Source organism: Mirounga leonina, unplaced genomic scaffold, assembly GCF_011800145.1.
Source record: "Mirounga leonina isolate KUSES-001 unplaced genomic scaffold, KU_Mleo_1.0 Mir_170, whole genome shotgun sequence".
NCBI classification, from domain to species: domain Eukaryota; kingdom Metazoa; phylum Chordata; class Mammalia; order Carnivora; family Phocidae; genus Mirounga; species Mirounga leonina.
This window is the reverse complement of record NW_023270433.1, coordinates 30,448,214-30,464,763: the sequence shown is the minus strand read 5'-3', so window position 1 is coordinate 30,464,763 and position 16,550 is coordinate 30,448,214. Positions and strand designations below refer to the sequence as shown.

The window sequence follows — 16,550 nt, the reverse complement described above, 5'->3', positions numbered from 1 at the left end:
TTGCTCCTAAGTCCTTTCAGCAGACAGAGCTAAAAATTATTTACAACTATTTCTGCATCTATCTCTGTGTGTGTATCACACACACACACACACACACACCATGAGTTCATATCCATGATACCTCCAATTCCATTCAACACCACAGCGATTATTCTATCTTTTCTTCTCTTTATCTGAAGTGTTTCCTCCAACAGTGGAAGACCTGGCTCCCATCATCTAGGATATATATGCTTATTTGTTGAATCCTGGTATACACATAAAAGCAGTTTCAGAATTGCTAACCCATATCCCTGTGAGAGACAAACTTACTAACTAGAGCACAGTATTCACATACATTTCTTTTTGTCCTTACAGTATCCAGCCAAAATGTTTTTACAAAGTTACTTAGGTCAGTTCTTTTCTTCACCTTTTAGTGTGGTTACCTAATTCATTTGTAATACAGTTAGGTTTGTTTGTTATTATTTATAATCCACTTTGAGTTCTTTCCCACATCCTAGTTGATTTTAATTATTGGGCTTTTTTTTTTTTTTTTGTAGTGGGGTACTTTTTATTTAAACAGAAAATGACGTGTTTTCCTAATTACAAAAGTGGTTAATGTACATTACAAAATAATTTTAAAACAGAAAAGAACAAAGAAAAAATAAAAATCCTCCTTAAGATAAGCAACTCTTATCACTTTGGTACAAATCTATCTACTAGAACTTTCCTTTTTTTTATTTCAGAAAAGAGTGGGCATCCTATTTTGAGGTCTTTTTACATTATCTCCTTGTTTTCAACAAAAATGTTAGTAGCTGCTTAGTATTATATCAGATCATGAGTACAGCATGATTTGTTTAATCATGTCTGTGTTGTAGGACATATGAGCTAAATAACCTTTCATACACATTTTTGTGTACATCTCTAATTTTTATGGCTCTTTAAACATCCTGCCAAATTTCATTCCAGGAAGGTTACAAAAGGTTATTTCAGCCTTTCAAAAGCAAAAAACCAAAAACTCTCTCTAAACATTTAGGCAAATAGTGATTTTATTGAATCCTAGTTAGCAGGATGGAATTTTGTCATATTTTTACTGGCTCTGTGTATTTATTTTCTGGATTGTTCACTGATGTACTCTGTCAATTTTTATATTGGTTTTTCATTTTCTTAATATTTCTAAAAGCTTAGCGTATAATAAGAATAGTAACCTTTGTCTATCATATATAATGAATGTCTTTTTTAAGTTTACCCTTTGTTTAATTTTTTCTTTTGAGATTTTTATCCTTGTGGTTTTACCTAAGAAAAGGTTTTTCCCACTTTAAGATCTAATAAACACATATATTTTCAGATTTTTACTCTTTCAAATTTAATTTTTTATATAGTGATATTGGAATCTAATGACTTCTTTTTAGAGAATAGGCAGTTGTTCTAGCCATATACATGAAATAACCTGCATGGAATATACAATAATATACATGGAAATGAGCCATATACTTGGAGCTGCAACTCTGGCAGGGGGCTTTGTGAGTAGTGGCTTCAGGAGGGGTACAGCATCTCTTTCTGGGTTCACATCCAGGGGCTCTAAGCAGCTCAGCTCCTCACCACAAATTAAAAATGCTATCTTTATTATATATATTTTTATATATGGGTGTATTTTTAGCTTTGTATTCTTTCTAACTGATCTATCTATATTAATACCCAAATCACATTATTTTTATCACCACTACTTAGGATCTAATATCATCCAGCAGTCTCTTCATTATTTTTCTTTTTTTTCCCTTTTTTATTGAAGTATGGTTGACATACAATGTTACATACATTAGTTTCAGGTTTATAACATTGTGATTGGACAGTCCTATACATTATGCAATGCTCACCGTAAGTGTAGCTACCATCTGTTACCATACAACATTATTATAATAATATTGACTATATTTCCTATGCTTTATTTTTCATCCCTGTGACTTATTTATCTTGGAACTGGAAGTTTGTACCTCTTAATTTTTTCCTTTTAATAGAATTTACTTTTTAGAGCAGTTTTAGGTTTACAGCAAAATTGAGCAGAAAGTGCAGAGTTTCCATACACTCCTGGCCCCCAACACACGCATACTCCCCATCTCAACATCCTATACTAGAGTGGTGCATTTGTTAAAATTGATGAATCTACATTGATACATCCTTATCACACAAAGTCCACAGTTTATATCAGACTTCATGCCTGGTGTTGCACATTCTGTAGGTTTTGACAAATGTATAATGACTCATATCCACCATTATGGCACCACACAGAAGAGTTTCATTGCCTGTATTAGTCAGGGTTCTCCAGAGAAACAGAATAGGATATATATATAAAAGAGGTTTGTTCTAGAAATTGGCTCACTTGATTATGGAGGTTGAGAAGTCCCATGATCTGCTGCCTGCAAACTGGAGAACCAGGAAAGCTGGTGGTATGATTCAGTGAATCTGAAGGCTCGAGAACCAGGGGAGCAGATGGTGTGAGGCCGAGTCCAAAGGCCTGAGAATCAGGGGGATGAAGGGGCTGATGGTATAAGTTCTGATCCAAGTCTGAAAGCCTGAAAAGTAGCAGCACCTGGGCAGCTTTGTCTAAGGGCAGCTTTGTCCCAGCTCAAGCAAAGAGAGCGAATCTGCCCTTCCTCCACCTTTGTTCTATTGAGGCCCTCCACAGACTAGATGTTGCCCACCTGCATTGGTGAAGGCAATCTTCTGTCTCAGTCTACCAATTCAAATTCTTTCCAAGACATCCTCACAGACACACGCAGAAATATTTTATCAGCTATCTGGGTGCCCCTTATCCCAGTGAAGTTGACACATAAAATTAACCATCACATTGGGGCGCCTGGGTGGCTCAGATGGTTAAGCATCTGCTTTCGGCTCAGGTCATGATCCCAGGGTCCTGGGATCGAGCCCCACATCGGGCTCCTGGCTCAGCAGGGAGCCTGCTTCTCCTTCTCCCTCTGCCTCTCTCCCTGCTCATACTCTCTCTCTGTATCTCTGTGTCTCAAATGAATAAATAAAATCTTTACAAAAAAAAAAAAATTAACCATCACATTGCCCTAAGAATCCCCTGTGCTCTGCCTATGTATCCTTCCCTCCCTTGAACCCTTAGCAACTACTGATCCATTTACTACTTCCATAGTTTTGCCCATTTCCAAAATGTCATATAGTTGGAATCATACAATAGGTAGCCTTTTCAGATTGGCTTCTTTCACTTACTAATATGCACTAGTAATATTCATACAAGGGAAGTAATATTTCACTTAGGAACATCCTCCATGGCTTGGTAACTCATTTCTGTTTAGCACTCATTTCATTTTTATTTCATTTCCTTTCAGTTCATTTCTTTTTAGTGCTGAATAATATTCCATTGTCTGGATGTACCACAATTTAGTCATCTATTCAGCTACTGAAGGACATCTCGGTTGCTTCCAAGTTTTGGAAATCATGAATAAAGCTACTCTAAACATCCATGTGCAGGGTTCTGGGTGGACGTAAGTTTTAAATCCATTTGGGTAAATAACAAAGAGAACAATTGCTGCATCGTCTGGTAAGAACAGTTTTGTAAGGAACTGCCACCCTATCTTTCAAAGTGGCTGTGCCATCTTGCATTCCCACCAGCAGTGTATGAGAGCTCCTGTTGCTGTACATCCTTATCAGCCTTTGGTGTTGTCAGTGTTTTTTTGTGTTTTCACCATCTAAGGGGTGTGTAGTGGTATCTCGTTTAATTAATTGGGGCTTTAGTGGTGTATGTGAAACATTAGAATGGTTCTAAGAGTCAGAACTATACAAAAAGATATACACAGAGAAGTATTGCTCCCCCTTACCCCACTACCTAGTTCCCATTTCCCTCTTTCTCCCCCTTTCCTGCCCAATCACAGTAGGTACTCAATCTCTTCAGGTTCTGGTTTATCCTTTCTATATTTCTTTCATACAAATGAGCAGATACAAGTATATTTCCTTATTTCCCCTTTGTCTTACATGAAGCATAGCATAGTTTAGATACTTCTTTGCACTGTAAAATGGTTATTTTAAAGTTTGTTTCTGAAAACACATTATCTGGATAACCTGTGTGTCTGTTTTTATTGTTTCCCCCACTCCTTGAATACTATCTTGTCTCTTTATCTGCCTGCATATTTTTGATTGAGTGGTAGACATTTAATATAAAAATTTACATGAGAAATAACATGAGACTTAGGATGATAGTAATTCCTCCAGAAGCGATTTACATTGGCTTCTGGCAGACATTTAGGAGCATGAGCAATCCAAGTTTGAGCAATCCAAACCTTAATCTAGTTTCTAATACTGAGATGATGCAAAGCTGCACTCAGTCCCTACAAGGGTCAATTTACTATGAGCTCACCTTTCCTCCTAAAATATAGCCCTCCAGGGTTCCAACCCAAAGGAATGCTTCTTAGCAGGTTCTGGACTCCAGGTTTTGTCCTCCAAACCTTGAGGGGATGATTCCATTCTCCTAGGAATATATGACCCCAAATGCCTTGCTCATCTCTGTTGATTCTCCTGCATCTTGGCCCTATATATTTTTCTGTCTTATTAGCTCTTTGATGCCTTCAGACAGGTGGTTTTTAGTATTTTGTTTGGCTTTTCTATTGTCCTCAGTGGTGAGTATGCCTCAATTCTGCCATTACAGAAGCAGAAGTTCTTTCATTGCTTTTCATGAGTCTGAAATGTTTCATTTTAGAGGTTGTATTTAGTTCTTTTTCAAATCTATTCTTTTCCCATATTTTTAAATTCTTTTGTGTTTAATCAGTTCATGTGCATGGGTATGTGTGTATGTATACACTGTTCTATTAGCTAAGTTCTTGTTGATCTAATATTGCTATTGTGTCTGTTAACTCATTCACGGTAGATTGTCTCCTCATGCCTTTTATAATTTTGGATTGTGAAGTCATTTTCAGAAGGACCCCTCTGTGTGGCCTGAGTTGAGGGAATGCCATATCAAAATAATAACTGTGTTTGCTTCAGTGAAGCATCCTGTACCACCATCTTGAGACCGGTTTTTATATTAATTTTTTCTATGGGTTGAGAATAAATGAATATGAAACCCATGTGAGGCACAGGACTTGAGTTTCAAATTCTCAAGGGAGATTCTTTCCCCCATCCAGAACCCAGGCTAAGTTTCCCAAAGGATATAACCCCTCAAGAGTCCTGGCTTCATGCAGGGTCTTGGTTCTAGCTAACTTTCTGCCAGCAAGACCTTGTTTTCTGTCCTTATCTGGATATTAAAACACAGTCAGATATTTAGTAAGACCCACTGTTGCCCACTCCACCATTACTACCTGCCCAGACGGTTGCTGGATCAGCTCACACACTTAACACTCTGATTTTCAGTTTTCCCTTTGTTTTTGGATTTCCTTTATTTTCTTGAAGGCACTATGGTGCTTGTAAAAGAATGTTTATTATATTTTAGTCAGCATTGTAGTGGGAAGGTTTCAGGTTATCTAACATTCCATTGCTAGAAATAGAAGCTAAACAGTTTTTCCCCCCCCCAATTAGAATCACTACTATCATGGTGATGCTACTAGGACAAGTCTGAGTATTTTACGTGAACAAACGAGCAGAACTGCCCCACTATGCAAGTTTGGAACAATAAATACTCTTTCCCTTTTCCCCTGTCTCCCCAAGAATCACCCAGGGAACAGTCTAAAGGCCGATCTGCCTGTGTCCACTTCCGCCCCAGTGAAGGCAGTGGTGGAGACAGACATCCAGGAGTCTCCTCTGTTGAGAAGCCCAGAGGTGAGACAGTTGGTGAGCAGCAGTGTGGCAAGGGGAAAGGCTTCGTGAAGCAGCCTTCCTGCATCAGGGTGGCTGGGCCAGGCGAGCAAGGAGAGGATGCCAGTTGGGCAGCTGCAAGCCTTCCACGGCAGGATGGCCCCCGGAAACCCAGCAGGCGGCAGGACACAGCACCTAAGGCCAAATGTGCCTCCCAGAAAAGACGAGTTCAAGAGCTCCGAGGAGGAAGGCACTCCCCGGCTGGTTCTAGCCGGCCTGGCAGTGCCAAGGGGGAGGTGGTCCATGCTGGGCAGAATCCTCTCCACCAGCGAACATCGAGAAACAAAGTGACACAGGACAAGCTCGCAGGAGGCATCTGCTCGGACTTGCCACAGAACACAGAGGTGTTGCGGTCAGGAGTCAGGAAGTCGGGAACATCCACCCTGTGGGAGGACACTCACATATCCAAGGAGACTGACCCAGCACCTGGTCCCCTCTCTGGGCAGAGTGTGAATATTGGCCTTCTCCCCGTAGAGCTGCGGCTGCAGATAATCCAGAAAGAAAGAAGCAGGAAAGAGCTGTTTCGCAAAAAGAACAAGGCGGCAGCAGTCATCCAGCGGGCCTGGAGAAGGTAGGATGAGGGAGGGGCACCGGCTCCTCGGGATCTCTGCTGGTCCTGATACTCCTAACGTCCTAAGTGACACGCCCTGTGCTCTGTTCTTCTAGCGAATTCCATGTGCTGGCATGACAAGGCCAATTTTACTGAGTGTGCCCAGAAAATTCACTCATGTGCAGGTCCTTGTAATTTACACTGATAAGCTATTTGGAAGATGGTTTTGCCAAGAAAATCAGGAAGCAGCCAGGATAGCCTGGTGTAAAGGAAAAGAGCCTCAGTTTGTAACCAGGAAGCCTGAGTTTCCCTTTGCAAATAACGTGGCCTCTTTTTTTTTTTTTTTGACCTTCTGTTTTCTCATCCGTAAAACAGGATTTAGTAATTGCTGCACCTGTCCTGTTTATATGGCAGGTTGCTAGAATGAGGTCATGGGCACTTTGTGAATTCTAAAGCAGTACACGTGTAAGAGATTTTATTTTTCTTTTTATGTCCTTACTACCCAGGAATTAGTCATAGCCCGAGTACCTAAACCAGGGCCTGGTCATAGTGGATTAAGTGGCTGACATAGATTACAAAACCCTGCGAAAGCACCTGCCAAGCTGGGACTGTGGGGTAGGGGCTAGGAGTAGTGGGGGAGGCGTCCTGACATACGGAGACAAATTCCTCCAGGGAGTCATCATGGGAGGACTGGAGGAGTCCTTTGCTGCAAGTTTTTCACATATTTCATCATCTCCTTCATCTGCAGGCCCCACTAGGGCCTAAATCTAGATGAGGCCTTAGTCATGACTGGTGTCTGGGGGAGGGCTGGAGCCGTTGCCCACAGGTGGGGCTCAGGTGGCCTCCATTTCCAGAGAGAGGAAGGGCATGGGGGAACAAAGCAAGTAAATCACTGCGAGCACAGGTGTGCCACATGTCAACACCCCTGTCAGGAGATAAAAGGGCCAGAGAGACGCTACTGTCGGCAGAGAGAGAGAGAGCAGAGAGAGCAGGAGAGGTTCTTGGGAGATCTGGGGAGAGGCCTCGGGGACTATGGTGCCAAGGACTGCCTGGCCGGGAGCCGGGCGATCTGCTCCATGCGGGCACGGCCTCTGCTACAGTGCATCCTCATGTCTGTTCGAGCTGCTGGCCTTACAAAGTCATCTCCCGCCTGATCCCCCTTCCTCTCCCAGCCACCCCAGGAAGCTGTCACCGTAGGGATCAGTGTCCCCATTTGTCAGGCAAGCAGATTGTCTCAAGAAAAACGACTTGTCCTAGTGATACAGATCAGGCACTCGAAGCTCTGACTCAAGGGCCTTTCCCATACATTCTCGGTAAAGGTACTGTTTGCTGTGGTCAAGGTCACGGTGGCGGAAGCAGGCCTCATGCTCTTCACCTCAGAACGGGCTGGAGCAGAAGGGCTGCATGGATGGTGCTCACACTGGTCAAGGTAATGTGACAGGGAGATGATGTTATTACAGTTGCTAATTGATTAAGCGCTTGCACCAGGTGCTGTTCTAAGTAGTTTTACCTGTATTAACTGATTTAATCCTCCCAATAACCCTATGAGGTAGATGTTGTTCTTGTCCCCATTTCACAGATGAGGAAGCTGAAGCACAGAGAGGTTAACAACCCGCCAAGGTTACAGAGCTAAGAAGGGCCAGTGCTGGCTTGGAGCGGAGATAGTCTGTCTCTGAAGCCACAGATGGGAACGGTCCTTGCTCCCCCTCCTTGGAGAGTTCTACCAGACGCGCACTGGCTACCATCCCAGAGGAACTTTTAAGTATTTCAGCTGAAACCTGGGATCTAAACAAGCCAGCAAGGTTTACCACATCAGGCCCCACAGCTGATCCCTAGCCAAAATGCCTTCCCGTCAAACTATTCTTTGACTTCTTTGAAGAGTCAGAAGCTGACAGGTCCTGTCCGTAAGTGTCCATAGCAGCAAATGAGCCTTCAGTCATTCCCCCCAAGAACACTGGGCTCACAGTCTGTGTGCCCATCTGGGGAGGCAATTACACAGCCCTCTGGCTGCACCATTGTGCAATTCTGAGACCTGGGACATTGACTCCCAAAAGGACTGTGGGATGCTGCACATTGTGGGAAGTCGCATGTCTGGTGACAGTAAAAACACTTATTGATTCTGTTATATAGCCTTATGCATCTTCCATTTTAAGTACAGAAGCCCAAAGCATTGTCCTGGGACCTTTGACACCAAAGCTAAGGAGCAGTGAGGGGTGGGGTAGAAAACATAACTGCCCCACAGAGGCACTGTCATTACAGGAGACGTGTTGAGGACAGGAAGAGGCCGGCTGGGAAATGTGCAAGCATAGGGTGAGCAGAGGGAACCTTGGGCCTGGAGAACAGTGAGTGGGGCTGAGTCTTAAAGTGTGAGTCTTATTACCCATCAAGACTCTTTTTTTCAAGATTGAAACGAGATAGTGTATGATCTAAGTGAGGCTGGAAAGTTGCCGTGGCTAAGAGCAGTTGTATTAAACACTTCCTTTTTACCTGAACATTTGTAAGTTGCCTTCCTGTCAGCTCTTCTCCAGCATGTTGTAAGGATGGGCTGGACCATAAGAAGAGCCGTGAGCCCTGGGCTGAACGGGATGACGGGGCATCTTAGGGCTCCCAACAAACCGGGAGTGCTATTTTCCTTGAGGATGGCAGAACAGAGGCTATTACTCTGAGCCCTGGAACCATCCTGTCGTCTGGACACAGACTCAGAAGTCTGCATACCAGAACTGATTAGGTGGAAGTTGTACCCAGTGAAAGCCAACACCTGGGCTTCCCAGTGAGTTTTCTGCCCTCCGAGAAGAGGGTGTGGAAGATGCTTGGCATCACAAACCAAAGCAGCTAAACTATGGAGCAGTACTGCCCCGTATCTCCAGCTTTTCTCCAGAGTTGGCTTTTTGGAAATGTGATATATATTCTAGTAGATGCCATGGTTTGGCATGCTACAGGAAAAAAGAATCATGCAGTTTGAGTGAAATCGGCCTTGGAGGCAAGAGAGAAGGGCTGCACCTCGCATCACAAGGAGATTTTTTAGCGGACTTTAGGAAGACCTCATTTCTCATTTGGTGTATTGTAAAATCAGGCATGGGGCCTGTCTCTGCGGCGTCTTTAGGCTCACTAGCAATTAATCAGCTACCAATCAGATAAAGAACACTGAAGCAGCTTTCCTTGGGAGGCTCCCAAACAGCTGTGTTCATTAAGAAGTTTAGGGAGTGCATGTGGGATAGACACGATCAAATAAACACTAGATGTAAAGATAGCTATCATCCCCATGCCCCTCACCTCTCTCCCACTCCAGGCCCCACCCTCCAACAGAATGAACTTAGTAAAATACAGCTCTCACTTTTGCCACCCTTTTTTTTTTTCTTAAGATTTATTTATTTTAGAGAGAGAGCCTGCGCACGGGGGAGAGGGGCAGAGGGAGAAGGAGAGTTATAAACAGAGTCCTAAGCAGACTCCACACTGAGCACAGAGCCCAGTGTGGGGCTCAATCTTACCACCCTGAGACCATGACCTGAGCCGAAATCAAGAGCTGGACACTTAACCAACTGAGCCACCCAGGTGCTCCACTTTTGCCACCCTTTTTAAAAAAAAACCTCTGCAGATCCCCACCAAGTACACAGTACAGAACAAAGTCCTTAGCAGGATTTGGCTGTTGGGTCAGACAGCACTGAGTTTGAATGTTGGTCTCTCCTGGCTCTAGCTGTGAGACCTTCTGCAAGTTACTCAGCCTTTTCCCCCACCAGTTTTATTGAGATATAATTGACTTACAGATAATTGACATACAGCCTTGTGTAAGTTTAAGGTGAACAGCATAATGACTTGCATATAGAATTCATATGAAATGATTACAATAAGTTTAGTTAGGATCCATCATCTCATGTAGATATTTAAAAAGCAGGGGAGGGCGCCTGGGTGGCTCAGTTGGTTAAGCGACTGCCTTCGGCTCAGGTCATGATCCTGGAGTCCCGGGATCGAGTCCCGCATGGGGCTCCCTGCTTGGCGGGGAGTCTGCTTCTCCCTCTGACCCTCCTCCCTCTCATGCTCTCTCTCATTCTCTCTCTCTCAAATAAATAAATAAAATCTTAAAAAATAAAAAAATAAAAAATAAAAAGCAGGGGAAACAAACTGGTTTTTTTCCTTGCCATGAGAACTTAGGTAGGATGCTCTCAACTTTTATATATACCATAGAGCAGTGTTACCTATAGCCATCATGTTGTACGTTATATCCCCAGTACTTATCTCATAACTGGAAGTTTGTATCTTTTGATCACCAAATTCCTCCTCCCCTCACCCCCTACCTCTGGTAACCACAAATCTGATTTTTTTTTAAGATTCTACATATAAGTGAAATCATACAGTATATCTCTTTCTCTGGCTTATTTCACTTAGCATAATTCCCTCAAGGTCCATCCATGTTGTCACAAATGGCAGGATTTCATTTTTTATGGCTATTGTATATATACCACAATTTCTTTATCCATTCATCCATGGATGGACAACTTAGGGATGTATCCATATCTTGGTTATTGTAAATAGTGCTAAAGTGAACCTGGGGATGCAGATATCTCAACATAGATCCCAGAAGTGGAATTGATGTATCATACGTAGTTCCATTTTTAGTTTTTTGAGGAAAATCCATACGGTTTTCCATCGTGGCCATGATGTGATTTCTCATTGTGGTTTTGATTTTAATTTCCCCTAGGATTAATGATGTTGAGCACCTTCTCATGTACCTGTTAGCCATTCATGTATCTTCTTTGGAAAAATGTCTATTCAGGTCCTTTGCCCCTTCTTTTCAATGGATCATTTGGGATTTTTTGCTATTTAGTTGTAGGAGTTCTCTGTTTTTTAGATAATAACCTCTTTATCAGATATATGATTTGTAAATATTTTTTTCCCATTCCACAGATTGTCTTTTCATTTTGTAGATCATTTATTTCACTGTGCTTAAGCTTTTTACTTTGTAGTTCTGCTTGTTTATTTTGTGTTTTTTGGATCATGTCCAAAAAAACCATTGGCAAGACATCTGTCAGGGAGCTTTTTCCCCTGAGTTTTCTTTTAGGAATTTCTGATCTTACATTTAGGTCTTTTTAATCCATTTCTAGTTAATTTTTGTGAGTGGTGTAAGATAAGGGTCTTGTTTCATTCTTTTACACATGAATATCCAATTTTTCCAGCACCATCTATTAAACAATTGTCTTTTCTCCATTGAGTATGGTTGGCTCCCTGGTCAAATATAGTTGACCTTGTATGCATGGGTTTATTTCTGGGCTCTTAATTCTCTTCCATTGGTCCAGGCATCTGTTTTTAGGTGGGTACCATACTGTTTTGATTATTATAACTTTATAATATAGCTTGAAATCAGGAAGTATGATGCTTCTCCCTTTGTTCTTTCTCAGGATTGCTTTGGCTACTTGGGGTCCTTTATAGTTCCATATAAATTTTAGAATTGTATTTTCCTACTTCTGTAAAAAATGCCATTGGAATCTTGATAGGGATTGTACTAATCTATAGATGGTTTTGGGTACTATGGATGTTTTAATAATATTCTTCCAATCCAAGAACACACAGTTTCCAATTATTTGTTTCTTCAATTTATTTCATCAGTGTTCTGTAGTTTTCAGTGTAGAGATCTTTCATCTCTTTAGTTGAATTTATTCCTATTTTATTGTTTTTGATGCTATTATAAATGGGATCATTTTATTACTTTTTCAGATAATTTGTTGTTAGTGTATAGAAATGCCACTGATTTTTGTATAATTTTGTAAAATGCTTTTTCCACTTCTATTGAGATGTTTTTCTTTCATTCTATTAATGTGATGTAGCACTTTGATTTTATGTATGTTGAACTATCTTTTCATTTCAGGGGTAAATCCCACTCAGTCATGGTGAATAATCCGTTTAATGTGCTGGTGAATTCAGTTCCTGCTATTTTATTGAGAATTTTTGCATCTATATTCATTAAGAGTATTGGCTTGTAGTGTCCTTTTCTGTCTTTGGTATCAGGGTAATGCTGGCCTTAATAAAATGAGTTTGGGAGTGTTCTCTACTTTTTCTTTGGGAAGGGTTTTAAGAGGATTGGCATTTTTTTTTTTTTTTAAGCAATCTTTATATCCAACATGGGGCTTGAACCTACAACCCCAAGATCAAGAGTCACATGTTCTACTGACTAGGCCTGCAGGTGCCCTAACATTAATTCTTTAAATGTTTGGTAAAATTCACCAGCCATCTGGTCCTGAGCTTTTCTTCATTGGGAGGTTTTTGATTACTGATTCAATCTTCTTACTAGTAATTGGTCTATTCACATTTTCTATTTCTTCTTGACTCAGTGTTGGTAGGTTGTATGTTTCTAATAACTTCCATTTCTTCTAGGTTGTCCACTTTGTTGTATAGTTGTTCATAGTAGTGTCTTATGGTCCATTGCCTTTCTATCTTATCAGTTGTAATGTCTCTTTTCATCATAATTTTGTTGACTTGCATCATCTCTTCTTTCCTTGGTTAGTCTAGCTAAAGGTTTGTCAACTTTTTTTCTCAAAGAACCAACTCTTAGTTTTGTTAATCTTCTCTATTTTCCTGCTCTTTCATTTATTTCTTCTCCAATCTTTATTATTTCCTTCTTTCTGTAACTTTGGGCTTTGTTCTTTTCCTACTTTCTTAAAGTGTAGGAGTAACTTATCTATTTGAGCTCTTTCTTGCTTCTTAACATAGGCATTTATTGCTATGAAGTTCCCTCTTAAAACTCGTTGCTGCATTCCATTAAGTTTTGGTGTGTTGTATTTCCATTTTTTGTTTGCCTCAAGATACTTTATTTTCCCTTTGATTTCTTTGATCCATTGGTAGCTCAGGAAAATGTTAATTTCCATGTTATTTGTGAATTTTCCAGTTTTCCTCCTACTACTGATTTCTAGTTTCATACCACTGTAGTCAAAGAAGATACTTGGTATGGTTCCAGTCTTCTTGAATTTGCCAACACTTGTTTTGAGACCTAAGATATGGTCTCTCCTAGGAAATGCCCCATGTGTGCTAGAGAAGAATGTCTATTCTGCTGTTGTTGGATGGAATGTTCTATATGTCAGGTCAAATTGATCTATAGTGTTATTCAAATCCTTTTTAATATTTATTTATTTGACAGAGACAGCAAGAGAGGAACACAAACGAGGAGTGGGAGAGGGAGAAGCAGGCTTCCCACCGAGCAGGGAGCCTGATGTGGGGCTCGATCCTAGGACCCCGGGATCATGACCTGAGCCGAAAGCAGACACTTAATGGTTGAGCCACCCAGGCGCCCTCTTTTCCTTTATTGATGCTCTATCTGGATGATCTATCCATTGTTGAGTGTGGGGTATTGAAGTTCTCAGCTATCATTGTATTGCTGTTTATTTCTGCTGTTGGCTGTTTTTGCTTTTATGTATTTAGGTGCTCCAACGTTGGGCGCATAAATATTTACAAATATATCTTCTTGATGGATCGACCTTACTATCATTATATAATGGCCTTGTCTCTTTTTACCATTTTTAGAAGTCTGTTCTTTCTGATATAGCTACCCGTGCTTTTTTGTTATCATTTGCTTGAAATATCTTTTTCCATCCCTTCACTCTGAGGCAGCATATCATTGGATCTTTTTTTTTCCAATCCATTCATCCATTCTATATCTTTTGGAGGATTTAATTCATTTATATTTAATCATTGATAAATAAGGACTTACTATTGTAATTTTGTTAACTGTTTTCTGGCTACTTTGTAAAACTGTTTCACCTTGTTTCTTATCCTGTCTTGTGTGTGTTCTGATGTCTTTTGTTATCTGTATGGTTCTTTATCATATTCTTTTGTGTGATTAGCACAGGTTTTTCCCTTGTTAAAAAAACATCTTCTAGTTGTAACACCCAAACTGATAACAACTTAACTTCAATAGCACTCCTAAACTTTATACTTTCACCCACACACGTTAGCTTATTGATGTTGAAGTTTACATATTTTTTATATTGTATATCCAATAACAGACTACTGTCATTGTATTTTTAAGTTTTTAAACTTTTTACTTTAAAAAATTTTATTTTAGAGATTGTGGGGTGGGGGGTGGAAGAGGGAAAGGGAGAGTCTTAAGCAGACTTCACACTGAACACAGCCCAACTCAGGGCTCAGTCTCATGACCCTGAGATTATGATCTGAGTCGAAACCAAGAGTCAGACTGCACCACCCAGGTGCCCCTAAGTTTTTAAACTTTTACACTGGAGTTGAAGTACATTATGCACAACCGTTATCATATTATAAATTCTAATTCTGACTATATGTTTACCATTACCAGTGAGTTTTATGCTACTTTTTCTTTTTTTAAGATTTTATTTGAGGGGCGCCTGGGTGGCTCAGTCGTTAAGCGTCTGCCTTTGGCTCAGGTCATGATCCCAGGAGCCTGGGATAACCTTAGCCGAAGGCAGACGCTTAACAACTGAGCCACCCAGGTGCTCCACTACTTTCTTATTTATGATGTTAATTAGCATCCTTTTACTTCCACTCAATTCCCTTTAGCATTTCTTATAAGGAAGGTCTAGTGATTATGGATTCCTTGTTTTAGTTTGTTCTTTATCTCTCCATTTCTGAAGGACAGCTTTGCCAGCTATAGAATTCTTGACAGTTTTTTCCTTTCATATTTTGAATATATCATCCTGTTCTTTCCAGGCCCGAAAAGTTTTTGTTGAGAAATGCATTCATAGTCTTATGGAAGTTGTTAATATATGTAACTTCTTTAGCTTATTTCAGAATTTGACTTTTGACAATATAATGTGTCTCAGGGTAGCATTATAGGTTCTAGAGTTCTTTGGGTTTCATGGATCTAGATACTCCTTTCTTTCTCCAGGTTTGGGAAACTTTCAGCCCTTCTTTAAATATATTTTCTGTCTCATTCTCTTTCTCTTCTGGAATTCCCATAATGCAGTTATGCTCTTCATTTTGCTCCTCTGACTAGATAATTTCAAATGTCCTGTCTTCTAGGTCACTGATTCTTTCTTCTACATGGTCAAGTCTGCCTTTGAAGCTCTCTATTGAATTTTTCAGACCTGTATTTCTCAGCTCTAGGATTTTTTAATGGTTTTTGTTGTTGAACTTCTCATTTTGTTCATGCATTATCTTGCCAATTTCATTTGGTTGTCTGTGCATTCTTGTAGTTCCTAAACTTCTTTAAGGGGGTTCTGAATTTTTTGTATAACAATTCCTAGATCTCTGTTTATTTAGGGTTAATTATCAGAGCTTTACTATAAGTTTCTTTTGGCAGTGTCATGTTTACCTGATTTTTTGAGTCTTGATTCCTCATGTTGTTGAGTAGGTGGTCTTCTCTTCCAGACTTTACAGGTTTGCTTTAGCCAAGACCGTTCTTCCCAGGCAGCTCAGTTTGGGTTTCTGGACATGTCTACTAGTAACATCCTTGGGCAGTGGAACTTGCTATTAGAACAGTCTATTTTGGGTCAAGGAAACCTCTGAGTGTGTGCTGCTGCCTGAGAACAGTTGGATAGGATTGCTGGGTTGGTTCTCTGCCCAAGTGAGGCTTTAGGAGGGGCTGTGCGGTTGCCTGGGGTTTCTGGTCAGGCTTACTAGATGGTTGGCTGGCTGGGTACTAGACTTAGCAGTTGGTGGGGCGATGAATTCACTTCCCTGAATTGGCAGGGCAGCAGGACAGGCCCTGAGGCCTGCACAGCTTGTTTGGAGACTCAGTAAGATTGTACATTGATTTGCTGGCCAGATGGGGCCACCAATTTTGCTCTGCAGACAGGGCAGAGCTAGGCTGTGCTTTCTGTTTAAATGCCACTGTAAGAAGGGCTGTTGGATGGGCTACATAGCTTCCTGTGTGCTTTGGCTAGGTTTCCTGGTCAGATGGGCTGAAGGCTATATTCAGCAATGGCTAGGGCTATGAATTACCTTCCCTGCCCATGCAGAGCTGGAGAACTGGCTCAAAGGCCTAAAAAGCTCTATGTGGTTGACTCAAGCTCTCTGGCTATACAGAGCCACTATCTTTGCTCTGCAAATAATCAGCTCTGCCTGCTGCACCTCCCTGCTTGAGCGTTGCAGGGCTATTCAGCTTTCTAGGTGTTCTGGCCAGGCTTTGATCAGGCAGGGCCAGGAGCTACACTCATGTGTGGTCCAGGCTATGCCTCAGCTCCCCTGCCTGAGCTGAAGCAGACCAGACTGCAAGGTTAGCAGGGCTCTTTGAAGACCCCAATCAGGCACCCTGCTG

The 16,550-nt window shown here is 41.1% G+C and overlaps 1 protein-coding gene across 3 annotated transcripts in view; it reads left to right on the top strand.

Moving 5' to 3' along the window:
- INVS (inversin) overlaps window positions 1-16,550 on the top strand; it is a 160,595-nt gene that overhangs the window by 137,280 nt on the left and 6,765 nt on the right. For all 3 annotated transcript variants that reach the window (XM_035016204.1, XM_035016205.1, XM_035016206.1), the window contains one exon: window positions 5,638-6,355. In XM_035016204.1, the coding sequence (XP_034872095.1) occupies window positions 5,638-6,355 (718 nt within the window). The remainder of the gene's footprint in view (window positions 1-5,637; window positions 6,356-16,550) is intronic.